Source organism: Macrobrachium rosenbergii, chromosome 31 (genome assembly GCF_040412425.1).
Source record: "Macrobrachium rosenbergii isolate ZJJX-2024 chromosome 31, ASM4041242v1, whole genome shotgun sequence".
Classification (NCBI taxonomy): Eukaryota; Metazoa; Arthropoda; class Malacostraca; order Decapoda; family Palaemonidae; genus Macrobrachium; species Macrobrachium rosenbergii.
In genome coordinates, this window is record NC_089771.1 from 17,927,884 (window position 1) to 17,944,451 (window position 16,568).

At 38.2% G+C, this 16,568-nt stretch overlaps 1 protein-coding gene across 1 annotated transcript in view; it reads right to left on the minus strand.

The window, feature by feature from the left end:
• The window catches only part of LOC136855295 (uncharacterized), a 22,150-nt gene extending 16,409 nt beyond the window's left edge, over positions 1-5,741 (minus strand). The window contains exon 1 of the mRNA XM_067132200.1: positions 5,712-5,741. Coding sequence (XP_066988301.1) covers positions 5,712-5,741 — 30 coding nt within the window. The remainder of the gene's footprint in view (positions 1-5,711) is intronic.
• Between the last annotated feature and the right edge of the window lie 10,827 nt (positions 5,742-16,568).

The following is a 16,568-nucleotide window of genomic DNA, read 5'->3' on the forward strand; positions in this document are numbered from 1 at the left end:
AAAATATGTAATAATAATAATAATAATAATAATAATAATAATAATAATAATAATAATAATAATAATAATAATAATAACAAGAGGCATTCGCTCTATGAATTTCCTTCAAAATTTCATTTGACAGTTGTTTGTTTGCAATGAAAAGCATTCCCAGCACACTCTATTGCGATACAAAAAGGCAGATCCTATGCAATAATACTACTACTAAAGAATTCAATATGAATCTCTTAGGGTAAACTCTAGCTGTGTAAGACAATGAATTAGAATTGCGATAACATGGAATGCCTCCTTACAAGAAACGTATTACCATTTTAAAGGCAGAAAAATTTCATCGTTGGGAAAGTGTATTTACACTCCGTCCTCGAACCCTTTCTGCTTCCCACTCGAACCCTCTCTTCAGAAGTTCTCGAGCACTCCTCCTCCTCCTCCTCCTCCTCCTCCTCCTCCTGCCTGAGGCAAGGGACTGAGTGGGTAACAAACACACGCAGCTAGGAAGGTTCTATTATCCAGGATCGACCAAGGTTTGGGAGACGATTTCTGAAGAATTTTGAGATCACCTTCTGACGGACGATTTGGATGTTCGACTATAATTCGTATGTACCATTCTACCAGATAGATAGATAGATAGATAGACAGATAGATAGACAGGTAGACAGATAGACAGATAGATAGACAGATATATAGAAAGAAAGATAGATAGATAGACAATAACCACACGTAGCAGAAAAGTTAAAAACTAATCCTTCATCATTCTTTCTGAGTGAATACACCTTTGTCATTTAGCTGAAAGTAATTCTACGGAAACAGTATAAATATTCAAGATTATTTCACAGGGAAAACAGATCTTTGTCTGTAGATTACAGTAAGCAATGTACCTTCATTAAATGGTTATGGAACAACCATCCTTAATTTTTCCAGTCGATAAATAACGTCATATGGTTTCTGGTTATTTAGCATGTATAAAAAAAAGCCTTGGGTCTCTTTTTAGAATCTATATCTTACAGTCCAAGCAGGACATATACGTACCTTCTTTTTCTTTCTTCCTTCCTTCAGGTAATTCATAGACTCAGTTTTGTCCTTCGGAACAGCTTGGAAAACAGACACTATGAATTTGTTTAATAATTTGGTCAATAATATGATAAACAGTTGTAGACGGGGCGTTAGGTAATTCCATATGAAATGCACCTGGGAACAAAGTCTGTAAACTTCTAGAGACACTCTGTGGGTTTAAACTAAGTTGTATCACCTGCGAAAACAGCCGATTGGCCATAACAAATGACGCCAGCGCCATCTATGAAGCATCAGTTGAAATGAGGCCCCGATGACAACACAGGAACGGATATTCATCAGATCGTTGGAGATCCCGAGAGGGCCTTCCATGATGAATTCCGGAAATGACCCAACAACCATCTTTAATCATATCAGATACAATGATTATTTTCCTTCCAAATCCTTCTGCCGAGAAACAGGGTCATCAGATCGTTTGAGACTCTGAAATGGCCTTCTAAGATGTCAAATGATGAAATCCGGAAATGACCGAACAACCAGGCCTTAAGCATAATAGATACAATGATTATTTTCCTTCCCAGTCCTTCTGTATTCATTATAATTTCATCATTTCACCCCGATGGCAACTGAGTGACCCTCTTTAGCCGGTGAAAAACGGATTCCTACTCGAAACATCTAACGGACGAGCGAATCAGATAAACAATTATCAAAAGGATTAGGTCTTTGGAGAGTGATTCTTCGAAGGATTTCAGCATCTCTGCAATGGCTGGTTAATTTTCACTCAATGCTCTCCTTGCATAGCCAGAAAGCTCAGATTCAGAGGAGAATATCAAAGATATCTGATATAGTTTCTGGTTAAGAGAACAAATCATATTCATGCAGTGATTCTTACCTGAATTTTGGAATGCAAATCTTAAAAGGTTTTAGCTATGCAAAGGAATAATATTAATTTAAGTAATATATAAATGTTTACTTTCAAAGGAGCCTTTTCCGGCAAATAAGAGTGTCCCTAAAGAAGTAGTTAATAATTATTTCTAAATTCATAAAAATAATCTAAAATAAACACATTCGTGACTGAGGTTAAAAATTAGCTCTCTTTCACCAGAAGTAATTACAGTCGGTAATTATGGTTTCTGTTGGGTCTGCTAATTATTCCGTGAGTTTATTTAACGGAGAATGTGGTTATTAAAAGCTGAAAATCTTTTAATAATAGAAAATTAATAAACTTATTTAATAATCCTCTTAAATCATTACGTGAGACACGTTTTCAAAAACTTCAAGAATCAGCGTACCGATTTATTCACAATCTGACGAGAAATAACGACTTGGTCATGTTCCCTAAAACCCATTACGCCTCCCTGCTGACTCAAGCCGAGAAATAGGTACCTTAGATGTTAGTTGACGGGTGTGGGTCTCCCTTGAGGTACTCGATTACACAGTGAGCCACTCACCTTAAAACTGAACGCATGCACATTATTTTTTTCTGATATTTGAACCAAAAGGCCGTTATCGAAGTTAGGTGACGTGTATTTACGAACACTGTTCTCTCTCTCTCTCTCTCTCTCTCTCTCTCTCTCTCTCTCTCTCTCTCTCTCTCTCTCTCAACTATAGTGAATATCGTATACAGAGTAAACAGCATCTAATATTCTAAAATAAGTCTAATATTTGATTACAGAATTAAAAGAAACATCCCCAGTTGAAATCAAAATTCAACGTCTGAATTAAAACACAATTCCTAATCTTCAGTTGAAATTACTTCACTAATATTCTCTGCACCTCGTCAAGAATATGGAAAACTTCCACTGTCACGTTTAAAACGACGGTTCTTTGTGCGCATGTCCGTCAGTCATCAGTCACCCGCCCACCCCCCCACTCCCGCAAAAAAAAAAATGGCTATTTAAACGACTGTATTAGGGTTTTTTTTTTTTTTTTTTTGCCTGTTTCTCCTTCTTCCCGTTGTTTTGGTCAGGTTGGCGAATTAGCGACTGTCTCGGTTGCTGGGCTGGTCGATATCGTTCTCGGCTTGCACTCTGCAGGGCCGGCGTTCGAAACTCCGGCCGGCCAGTGAAGAATTAGAGGAATTTATTTCTGGTGATAGAAATTCATTTCTCGGTATAATGTGGTTCGGATCCCACAATAAGCTGTAGGTCCCGTTGTTAGGTAACCAATTGGTTCTTAGCCACGTAAAATAAGCCTAATCCTTCGGGCCAGCCCTAGGAGAGCTGGAAATCAGCTCAGTGGTCTGGTTAAACTAAGGTATACTTAACTTAACTTAGTCTCGGTGAGAAGAGTAGCGTTAGGCAGGTGCTGGAAAGCACATAGGCAAATTCTCGACAATATTCCGTCGAGAACACAGTCAGCAGCAGTTCTGGAGTATCACCTTGTAGATGGTGATGACAGCAACGGCAGATTCAGAGTATCACCTGATAGCTGGTGATGGATTTGTTGCAGCAGATGCTGACCGCTGAGGAGGACGCCAATCCAGTTCCCGAGGACGTGATGGTAACCAAACCCTAGTCCCATGCTCAGAAGAAGTATTCTTCCGTGGCAGCTAGGAAGCTGTCTCGTCGACGTTGTCATTTTCGATGGTCGTCCTCGGGGATCTTGGATTGTGGCTGTGGTTATTATTTACTTGGCTCTTTTGGTTTATGGGGTATTATTAATTGTACGTCGTTGTTGAGCAAGAGTAATGGCTCTTGTTGTGCATGGTGTATTATCACTATTATTGTTATTTGAGTAAGAGTAATGACTATTGTGTACGGTGTATTATCATTATTTTTTATATTGGTGAACAAGTGCAGCTCTTTTGATGATTATTATTCCTATATGTTTAGTATTGCTGCTGTTTTCTTTATGATGTGCAGGTCTTTTCTGCTAAGTGTTAAAATGACATTTAAGGGTATTTTGAATATTTGTATTTTGGCCATTATTTTTTTGAAGTATAATATGGTTATTTATGGTAATTATTGTTTAACTGTCTCTGTGCTTTCCAAAACCTGGACTCGTGTATACATTTGTAGATATTTATGTATAATAAATTAGGTATTGAGGTGTTTTCTGTGGCTCCCTCCCTCTTTGGTTGTTGCAGTCCATCAGTCCATTCCAGTCCCATACTATGTATACTTATGAACCTGTCGGCCCCACAGAAAAGGGAGTCGTGATAGCAAGTGCTTTTGAACAGGACATGTAAAATAGAAGGGCGAGTTTTTTCTTTATCTTTTTTATTGCCATGGCATCAGAGTTGGTAACCTGATTCCTAGAGCAGTGGGATGTAAGTAGCAACGTCCGTAATAGTTACTGTTTACAGAGAGAGAGAGAGAGAGAGACTATTACTAAGAGAGAGAGAGACTATTACTGAGAGAGAGAGAGAGAGAGAGCGAGAGAGAGAGAGAGAGAGAGAGAGAGAGAGAGAGAGAGAGAGAGCGATCACTAACCGATCTGTTTACTGTTTATTCCTTTTTTCCACATTATTATTATTATCATCATTATTCAGAGGATGAACCCCATTCTTAGGGACCAAGCCCACCACAGGGGCCATTGACTTGAAATTCAAGCTTCCAAAGAATATGGTTTTCATTAGAAAGAAGTAAAGGGAAATACAGAAAGAGAGATCTCACTTATAAAAAAATAAAGTTAATAAATAAATAAGTAAAAATGTAAGCAAATTATAAAAATGCAAAGAGAATTGTATTAGGGTAGTAATGCTTTGAATCTTCGCTTGAACTTTTGAAGTTCCAATTCCACTACGTCCTCAGAGAGACTGTTCCATAATCCAAAGGCGTGCGGAATGCAGGGCCTCTGGAACTGGGCATAGCACTCGGAAAAAAGGAAAATCTTTCGTTTATTCTCAAACAACTTGATATTTCCTGGTAAGTCGATAAAAGCTGGCCATAACAATTCAGAAGTTCGAGAGGGGAGGGTCCTTCCAGGACAGGAATCTCGATGAGATTTGAAAGAAGAGGAGAAGACTCACATCGCGCCAGAGAACTCGTAATGATTCTCGTTCATTCTTTGGGCGCTGTTTCGCAAAGCTCGGGATTCTGAACGATCAAAAGAAGGGACAAATCCGGCCGGCGGAGTTGCGACAGAGAAAACGCGGCTTCCACAATGCATATCCGCATTCCAAAACCGACGGTAGGCGGAACAAAGGGAGGGAATAATGGAGACGAGGTTTTCCTCGAGGGCGTGGGAGGGAGAAACATAACGACAAAAATGAATAGGTTCCAACTCTCATGGGCGCGTTCTTTTTGTGGTTTGCAAATTCTATTGCGCATGCGCAAAGGAATTTGTCTGAGATTCGATTCAAAGGCATCTCTCTCTCTCTCTCTCTCTCTCTCTCTCTCTCTCTCTCTCACTCCTTCCTTTGTATATATATATATATATATATATATATATATATATATATATATATATATATATATATATATATATATATATATATATATATATATATATATATATATATATATATATATATATATATATATATATATACAGTATATATATATATATATATATATATATTATCAGTAAACTACAAAACGTCCTTTAATATCAATTCGCTCTACCTCAGAAATAATATATTTTCATATATGTTACCGAAGGGGACTTTCTAGTTGATATTAGTGCACGCCGTCCGTGGCTCAGACCCAGCGATGGAAGGAACTCAGGACTACAGTGACGGCCGCGGCCACCACACCTACCGTAGTCCTGAGTCGGCCACAAGTGTCCATTGCTGGTTCGAGCCCACGGGACGGTTGTACTTATTATCAACTAAAAGTCCCTTCGGTAACATATATGAAAATATATTATTTCCGGAGGGTAGAGCGAATTGATATTAAAGGACGTTTGTAGTTTACTGATTGTAAATGAATCACGGTGATGTGATAAAAAGTCATATATATATATATATATATATATATATATATATATATATATATATATATATATATATATATATATACACTTGTATTAGAATGGTATGAATATTTTCAGTCTTTAGAATTCAAGTTGATTTACTATGACACGGGGAGTAATTTATATCTCAAAGGGGAGAGAGAGAGATGTGAACAGGTCACACAGGTCAAAGACGAAAGGTCACAGTAAATCTGGGCTATTCAATAAGTGTTATATATTTCGTTAATTTATATCACATTAACGATCTATTTCCAAAGACAGGGAATTATTAACACAAGAGGTTCAGGAAAGAGATGATAAAACCCTAATTCTCGTGAAATATTAACTCTCTTGGTCCTGGGTACAACTTCAGCATGCCCTGGCACAGGGGAGTTGGGTACATACCAATTCTCCACTCTTCCTCTTTGGAAAAATGCCACGGCCTTCCCTCTGCTTGAAGATCTGACCTTGTCCTCTCTTATCGTTTTTCTTTTATCCTTTCCTTTATCCTTTTCTTTTATGCTTCTCCTCCTCTTCTTCCTTCATTATCTTCCAAGTCCTGTGAGTCCTTATTCTTTAAGAAGGCTTCCCATCCGTCATACCTCAACAGGCCGCTTTCTAAAACTTGTGTATTTACGCTACATAAATCAACATTTTCGTCGTTTGGAAGGAGGGGACTCTCTCTCTCTCTCTCTCTCTCTCTCTCTCTCTCTCTCTCTGTTTCACCTCTGTTTACACCTTGATACTGGCTTACTATGGTCCATGTTTATAGCAAAGTTCTGGGCTTCAATCAACCATGGAACCGACAAGAATTTATTGCTCTCTCTCTCTCTCTCTCTCTCTCTCTCTCTCTCTCTCTCTCTCTCTCTCTCTCTCTCTCTCTCTTTGCTAACTCGTTTCCGAAAGAGTAGACGTCAGGGCCACTTCTACTAATTATGCAGTAGATGTATGTCGCAGGAAGCTTGGCTTCCTGTGGAAGTCAATTGTTGCATGGCAAGTCTTCCATTGGTCTAAGGGGACATGGGAGCTGTCGGGTTATCTTGGAGTTTTTACACTCAAGTATTTGTTATTGCTATAACTAAGAGAGCTTATCTGTGCATTCACAAAGATCTACCAGTGTTAGGATAGGGGGGGTGTGAAGTTATCTCACCTGGTCAGCAAATATGATGCAATTCTGATAAATACTGGTTTGTTTGTTTTTTTTTTTTATCCTGAACTATAGCTTTCTCAACAACAAGATTTCTCTGTTTAACTAAATGTGTTAGAATAGGGTTTTACTTAAAACTGTGTGATAATATGTGTGTGTGTGTGTGTGAGAAATAGAAATATATATATATATATATATATATATATATATATATATATATATATATATATATATATATATACACGTATTATCGCACAGTTTTAAGTAAACCTATTGTAACACATAGGATATATATGTATATATCCTGGTGCAGTGTGAACGAGATCTATGGATAATACGGGGATCGTGGACTCCTGGAAAATCTTGCTTTTACATTCCTGGTACTGTCTGAATGACGTCTAAGAGGATAATGCTGGAATCCTGAACCTGGAAAATGTTGCTTTACTTTCCTGGTACTGTCTCGAATGACGTCTAAGAGGATGGTGCTGAATCCTGGAAAATGTTGCTTTACATTCTGGTACTGTCTGAATGACGTCTAAGAGGATAGTGCTGGAATCCTGGAATCCTGGAAAATGTTGCTTTTACATTCCTGGTACTGTCTGAATGACGTCTAAGAGGATAATGCTGGAATCCTAGAATCCTGGAAAATGTTGTTTACATTACTGGTACTGTCTGAATGACGTCTAAAGAGAGATAATGCTTGAATCTTGGAATCTGGAAAATATTATCACATTCCTGGTAAAGTCTGAATGACGTCTAAGAGGATAGTGCTGGAATCCTGGAAATGTTGCTGTTACATTCCTGGTACTGTCTGAATGACGTCAAGAGAACAGTGCTGGAATCCTGGAATCCTGGAAAATGCTTATGGTTACAATCCTGGCACTGTATGAATGACGTCTAAAATGGATAATGCCGGAATCCTGGGCTTCTGGAAAATCTTGCTGTTACATTCCAGGTGCTGCCTGAGCGACATCCAAGTAGAAAATTCTGGAATGCTCGACTCCTGGAAAATCTTCCTGTTCCATTCCTAGTACTGCCTGAACGACGTCTAAGTAGATAATGCTGGAATCCTGGAGTCCTTGAAAATTTTGTGTTACATTCTGGTATTTGTCTGAACGACGTCTAAGTGGATAGTGCCGGAATTTTGAACTCCTTGAAAAATCTTATTGTGATATACCTGGTGCTGCTTGAACGGCATCTAAGTAGATAATTCTGGAATGCTGGAATCCTGAAAATCTTGTTGTTACATTCTTGGTGCTGTATGAATGACATCTAAGTAGATAATGCTGAATCCTGACTCTTGGAATATCTTGCTGTTACATTCCTGGTACTGTCTGAACGACGTCTAATTGATAATGCTGAATCATGGATTCCTGGAATATCTTGTTGTTACATTCCTGGTACTGTCTGAACGACGTCTAAGTGGATAGTGCTGGAATCCTGGACTCCTTGAAAATCTTGTTGTGACACACCTGTGCTGCTTGAACGACATCTAAGTAGATAATTCTGGAATGATGGAATCCTGGAAGATCTTGTTGTTACATTCTTGGTGCCACATGAATGACATCTAAGTAGAAAATGCTGAACTTGACCTTGAATATCTTGCTGTTGGCATTCCTGGTACTGTCTAAACGACGTCTAATTGATAATGCTGACTCCTGAAAATCATGCTGGAATCTGAACGACATCTAATACCACAGGGTCTAACACTCTCATAAGACACCTTCCTGAGGTTCTACTGACTCGCTAACATATTCGTGCCTCTGCCGTTGACAGCTCTATTCCCTGGAATACTGGAAATGCAAATAGGTCTTTCCAGCAGGGGCAACTGGATTAAGCTGCTTAGCTGCTCCTGGAACGTGTTCCGATTATACACCCGAAATTCAGAGGACTTTGCACGAGGGAAAGTTTTTTTCTTGACAATTTTTCGCTAATGTTTCACTTTGTGTGGAAAGGAGAAACTTTGGCGTGCTCTGTGTGTGTGTGTGTGCGTGTGTGTGTGTGTGTGCGTGTGTGTTTGCCCTGTCTCTCTCTCTCTTTGTGTGTTTGTTCTCTTTCTGACGGTCTGTGTGTGTGTGTGTGTTTGTCTCTCTCTCTCTCTCTCTCTCTCTCTCTGTCTATTTATCTATCCGGAAGACTCTCTCTCTCTCTCTCTCTCTCTCTCTCTCTCTCTCCATAGATCATCAGAAACCTCTGAAAGAGCGCAAAGTTTAACAGATCTTCGCGTAGGAGAATTAAATTGCCAGCATTGTTATCACGGGGAAATAAGGTTATATTTTCTGAGCCTGAAAGATAAACGTATTGGCGCACAGGGTAATACTTTCCTCCTCCTTCCTTCCTCTCTCTCTCTCTCTCTCTTCTTCTCTCTCTCTCTCTCTCTCTCTCTCTCTTCTTTCTTATTTGAATGAGTTCCTCCATATGGTTCCCCAGTTTAAAAGAAAATATGTAAAACGTTTAAATGCTAAAATTATGTACATATATGTACACATACATACATATGTACATACATATATATTTATATATTCTATATATGTATATAATATATACATATATGTATGCATGTATGTATCTGTATACACAGTATATATATATATATATATATATATATATATATATATATATATATATATATATATATATATATATATATATATATATATATGTATATATACTGTATATATATATATATATATATATATATATATATATATATATATATATATATATATATATATATATTAATCAGTCAGATCATTTACAAATCTTAATTAAAGGTATTATGACCTTATGTTGAGTGGATTGGGAATCTGATTATCTACGCATCGCGTACTCTGCAGAAAACAATTAACTTAGAATCTGTTTTCCAGTTCATCACTCAAAAACAGAATTTCCCGTGAAGAGCTGAAGAATATTAATAATACTCGTATATTATGGTTCATTCATCAGTCTGGGAGATATCTCGAATATTGTTTTGCGAAAGTGCAATTGTTGTCATCGTTTTAAACAGCAATTACTTCTTAAGTCACTAATACCATCTATATCCATATCACTATAGCCAAGGGCAATTATAACCGACGAGTGTTTCGCCCTGGCAGAATCAAACCGATGTCTGGTTTAGAAACAACGATAGACGGGTGACTTAGAGAGAGAGAGAGAGAGAGGAGAGAGAGAGAGAGAGAGAGAGAGAGAGAGAGAGAGAGAGAGAGAGAAAGTAATAAGATGCGTCCGGTTTTTACAGCTTCTGAAGAAAGATTGCATGGCGTGCCTAAGGCCGGGGTATCCACGATACTCTAGACCTTGTTCACGATCAGGTTTACCTGTCAGTTCTTCTCTGTCAGTCCATCTAATCTGGCGTTAAAACATACACGCAGACGACAGTTTATGGGAGAGTCCAAGGTCAAGAAAAGAGCTCTTAGGCCATGGGCGGAGTCAGTCCACTCCGAGAACGGATGAACCAATGGAATTACCCAAAGTTCTCCCGACCGACTGACAGGTGATGTGTGGACCTACAGTAGGGTAAACAACGATTTTGTGACAGTTCCCTTTTGGGAAGGATCTCAGCCACTCGGACCAAAATATGTATAAACTACGTATAGGCCTAATTCATTTCATTGTTAGACCCTGCGGCGCTATTTGTAGGCCGTTTCAGAGCCCAAACCATAATAAAAGTAACAAAAATATATCCATGTGATACAATCATTTCTGGCATAAGTCTAGCAAGCGACATGCCTTTTTATGAAAGTAGGCCTCATGTTCCATTCATAAATAACTGAAATAGTCCCCAGATTCAAATTTAAACTTATTCATTAATGTTGTATGAGAATAGACATATATCCTTTAATAAGCAATATTTGGAATTTACTCGTTTACGCCTCTTTGTTTCTTTCCCATTATGAAGTGAACTGCCGTAGCAGCTAGTCTCTATAGCTCCAACCTCATCACCCACTGGTGTCGTATAAAGTTGCCAAGATGAAGGCAAGGCGAGAACTGAAGACGATGACCGGAGTTGAAGGTCCGACTGACAGGTCTGCTCCCATATCGCGGGTGAACTGACAGGAACACCTGATTGTGAATACCCGGCCTAAGGCGAGTGTGGTAACCCTATCCCCCTTCTAGCGCATGCGCTAAAGGACACTCCCCTATGTGAAAGGTTTCGGTTTGCAAACCTATGAAAATACAAATTTACAAAATCTATGATGTCACTGACGAAACAGTTGGCAAAATATAACGTATATTTACAAATACGTAACATACACGATCGTATACATCAGGGAAAATCATTTTCGATGAGAGTTCATTAGCTGGCGAAGAAATAAATCGATATAATACCAGAAAAATAACGAAAATTAATGACTCTGCTAATGTCACCTGTGGTACATATGTATGTGTGTATCTGGCCAGTATCATTTAACATGAATAATTATCACCTTTCCGTAAACTGGCTATGGTAATTTTCGCAGACTCGATATTGATCCAAGGTTGTAAAGTCAATTACTCTTTCTTTCGTTCTTAAAATCTTCAGCTGAAAACTTACGGACAGAGCCAACAGACTTTATAAACTCAAGAAGAGGGCTCCAAAGGAAAAATTCAGCCTGCTGAGAGAAAGGTGAGTTAAAGAAATAGGTGATAAATAACTGAATGTGAGAGAATCGAAAGTAAACCGATACACCTGCATTCAGGAGACGCCAGCAGCATGAACAGAGGGGCAGGATTGAATTTGCTCCTTGCATGAACGTCTGGAGATCTGAGTACTCCGTAACTGCACCAGGCAAACCTATACCGCATTCGAGTTATGGCAAAGACAAAACTCCTGGCAAAATGAGTATTATTAAACCGGATTCTAGAAAACTACACACTGTTTGCAATTGCATTAAGAAGTCATGGCTAGAGAAGTTGACAGTGAGGTAAAGTAAAAGGTTAAAATTGGTTGCAGATAAGGCAGAAGGACGCTGCAAACACCCTTTCAGTAATGCCTACAGTGCATCGCGTGAGGTCCACTGATAGCATAGTACTATCCTTCTAACTGGGGAGAAATTGATGTTCGACTGAATTTGATTTTCACGTTCACTAGAAAATGAGTCATGAAATATAATAACAAAGTAACTCTGAAAGAGTTGCTTGTCAGATGCAAGGAAAGGTTTACCTTTTAAATTCCGTAAAATTCATTTATATTCTTAGCAGCATATTCCAAAAATCTCAGCATCCTACTGAATTCACTGAATCAAAACAAGATTTTCTATACAATGTATTCAGAAAGACAATTTTTCTTAGATAATATGTTCAAAAAGACTGTCAAAGTCAGTCAGATTCTTAGAACTATATTCAAGAAATGTTTGCTCCTAGTTGAATTTACTAGATCGAAACTAGACATTTCTTTTATATATTGTGAAGACAACTTTTAGATGATGTATTCAGATGTATTAAAAGGACAGTCAAATTCAGTCAGATTATGAGAACCATATCCCAAATATGTTTCCAGTCGAATTTGCTAAATCGAAACAAGACATTTTTACATAATATATTGAGAAAGACAATTTTTTGGGGTAATGTATTCAGAAAAACAGTAAATTCAGTCAGATTATCAGAACCATATTCCAGAAATGCTTGCTCCCAAGAGAATTTACTAAATCGAAAGAATAATTTTTTTTTTATGTAATATATTCAGAAAGACAACTTTTAGATGATACCCATCACATAAGTAGTAATAAGAGCGCTACTATAGGTTCGTTAAATTCACTAAATAATAGCGCCACTACAAGTTCATTAATATTCACTGAAGCAGACTCGGCTTGCTCTTCGAACGCCCTGAGAAAAAAAATCAATAAATACTGCTGATAATTTACAATTTCCCCTGGTCGCTACAGCCAGCGTTTTTCACCAGCCAGGAATTAATCCACTTTTGTATATCCGTCAAATGCAATTAGGTACTGAAAGCAGCATCAGGTGAAAGGTACCGTTGTAATTTCCAAAGTACATTAGATAAAAATGCAAAGATGAGTTTCATTTTATTTTGAAATTCACTGTCATCTGTCCATCTAAATATCGCCGGTTTTCATTTTCCACCCATTAAACCAAATGTCAAAGGTGTCTTCTACTGGCAGAACATTTTCAAAACATTTGATCAAAAAGCGCTGGCTCTTGAGAAAGTCATTATCCCAAGATAAACGACAAGACAAACTTTCAGTCTTTCAGTACTTTTCGACCTCGTATTATGGCTGGTGTCAAGGTGAGATAATTGGCTTACTTTATGCTAACACCTGCAGATCTTGAATATGTAAGGGGTAAGCCCTCGAAGGTATAGTAGACCACGTGACAGCCAGCCAGTCTTTCCTAGGTGTTCCTCGTGGGTTGGTGTGGCAAGCCACTTAGCTCGAACTTCGTTGTCGCTTCTGTGTTAACAAAGATCTTGTGGAAGTTTCAGCACAAGAATTTCTGCCTTGTTTCAGTCATAGAACAAGAAGGAGCAAGGTAATTTTCCTGGTGTTCTCCTCGATGACACCCCCAGTTGGGGAAGAAGTTACACCCAGTTTGGGGAGAAGTTATTCCCAGTTGAGGAAAAAGTTATTCCAAGTTGGGGAAGAAGTTACTCCCAGTTGGGGAAAAAAGTTATTCCCAGTTCGGGAGAGATGACTCCCAGTTGAGAGGAAGTTATTCCCAGTTGGGGAATAAGTTACTCGTAGTTGGGGAAGAAGTTAGTTACTTCCAGTTGGGAAGAAGTTATTCCAAGTTGGGAAAGAAGTTACTCCCAGTTGGGAAAGAAGTTATTCCCAGTTGAGGAAGAAGTTACTCCCAGCTGGGGAAGAAGTTAGTTACTCCCAGTTGAGAATAGTTATTCCCAGTTTAAAGAAGTTACTCAAAGTTATTCCTAGTTGCCGAAGAGGTTACTCCTAGTTGGGGAAAAAAATTATTCCCAGTTGGGGAAGAGGTTATTCCCAGTGGGGGAAAAAAGTTATTCCCAGTTGGGAAAGAAGTTATTCCCAGTTGGGAAGAAGTTAGTTTCTCCCAGTTGGGGAAGAAGTTACTCCCAGCTGGAGGAGGGGTGACGCCTAATTGGGGAAGAAGCTATTCCCAGTTGGGGAAGGAGTGACGCCCAATTGGGGCAGAAGTTTTTCCCAGTTAAGGAAGGAGTGACGCCCAACTGGGGAGGAAGTTAGTCCCAGTTAGGGAAGAAGTTACTCCCAGTTGGGCAAGAAGTTATTCCCAGTTGGTGAAGAAGTTATTCCCAGTTTATCAAGAAGTTATTCCCAGTTGGGCAAGAAGTTATTCCCAGTTGGGGAAAAAGTTACTCCCAGTTGGGGAAGAAGTTATTCCCCATTGGGGAAGAAGTTACTCCCAGTTGGGGAGAAAGTTATTCCTAGTTGGGGAAGGAGTGACTCCTAATTGGGGAAGAATTTATTCCCAGTTGGGGAAGAAGTTACTTCCAGTTGGGGAGGAAGTTATTCCCATTTGGGGAAGAAGTTACTCTCAGTTGGGGAAGAAGTTATTCCCAGTTGGGGAAGGAGTGACTCCGAATCGAGAAGAAGTTATTGCCAGTTGGAGAAGAAGTTATTCCCAATTAGGGAAGAAGTTATTCCCAGTTGGGAAAGGCGTCATTCCCAGCTGGGGAGGAAGTTATTCCCAGTTGGGGAGGAAGTTATTCCCAGTTGGGGAAGAAGTTAGTTACTCCCAGTTGGGCAAGAAGTTATTCCCAGTTGGGCAAGAAGTTATTACCATTTGGGGAGGAAGTTATTCCCAGTTGGGGAAAAAGTTATTCCCAGTTGGAGAGAAAGTTATTCCCAGTTGGGAACGGAGTGACTCCCAACTGGGGAAGAAGTTATTCCCAATTAAGGAAGAAGTTACTCCCAGTTGAGGGGGAAGTTATTCCCAGTTGAGGAAGAAGTTATTCCCAGCTGGAGAGAAAAGGGGTGACTACCAGTTAGGGAAGAAGTTATTCCCAGTTGAGGAAGAAGTTACTCCCAGTTGAGGGAGAAGTTATTCCCAGTTGAGGAAGAAGTTATTCCCAGTTGGGGAAGGAGTGACTCCCCAATGGGGAATCAGTTGTTCCCAGTTGGGGAAGAAGGTCCAATAGTAACGTGGAGGTGAGGAGCAGAGATTGGTGAGTGAAAATTGCAGTTATCTCGTATCAGAAACCCTTATTCTGAAATACATATATATATATATATATATATATATATATATATATATATAATATATATATATATATATATATATATTTATATATATATGCTCCAGCCTGAGAAGAACCCTAAAAGAGTTCAGAGGTCTGGTTAAACAAATCATTTATAACTAACTAACTATATATATATATATATATATATATATATATATATATATATATATATATATATGCTAGGGGACAGTACAAACAAACGTACAGACATTTGGAAACTATAAATCCACACCTGACAGGTGTCAGGGCGTTGGAACCATACACTCATTTGTAACTGAGGTTACGTACTCATTTCCAAATTTGACTAACCATTTTCCATATGCATCTGCTACGTTCCTCAGAAGTTAAACACTCTACATTTTTCTTTTGAAATTATTGGATTAAGTTTATACATACCTTGACTGGTATTCATATTCTTACCATAACTTTTTCCTCTATAAAACTAGACACAGTGATGTTTCTTTCCAATGGATTATAAGAATAGTGAATCTAGGTTTATAAAAATAAAAGCTAGGAAAACCACATTCCAGATGTTTTCTGTGAAAACACAAAAGGCTAAAATGTTCATACATACGTATAGGACGTGAATGAAAAATTAAATCTTTACTGAAACAGCTAAACATTGCTTCTTTAATTCAATTCAGTTATTGCAGGAAGAAATATTATCTATTCAGTGAAACCAGGAGATTCAGAAACACTGGCCCTCATTCATAGGAAATGGTGAGTAATATCTATCTATCTACCTATCTATCGATCTGTCTATCTATCTACTTATCTATCTGTCTATCTATCCATCTATCTATCCATCTATCTATCAAATGTTAGTCTCTGAAATTAACATGAAATGACTTACAGACTGACTCTGTCACTTATACTCTGACCAAGGTACACAGTGATATGTAATAAACCAACCAAATAATTCAGTTGAATGTGACTTTTCTCCATAAATCAAAACAATAAAAGTATTTGCAGTTCATAAACAATTATATTTCTGGCCATCTTCGAGCACAGAAAAATACAGTATGTCTACTATCGCTGTAGGACTGTCTCTGTAATACACAAAAATGTGTATAGGTATGTGTAAATATATCCCTTTTTAAATACACGCACACACACACACACTCATATATATATATATATATATATATATATATATATATATATATATATATATATATATATATATATATATATATATATAAAGATAAAATTCATTTAGAGGAAACGGAAACATTGAGTGCTGAGGCCTTCAACGCTATGTCCTTTACTTAGCAGACATAGTGTCGAAAGGCCTGCAGCACCCAGTGTTTCCATTTTCTGTGGATTTTATCTTTATTTATATATTCA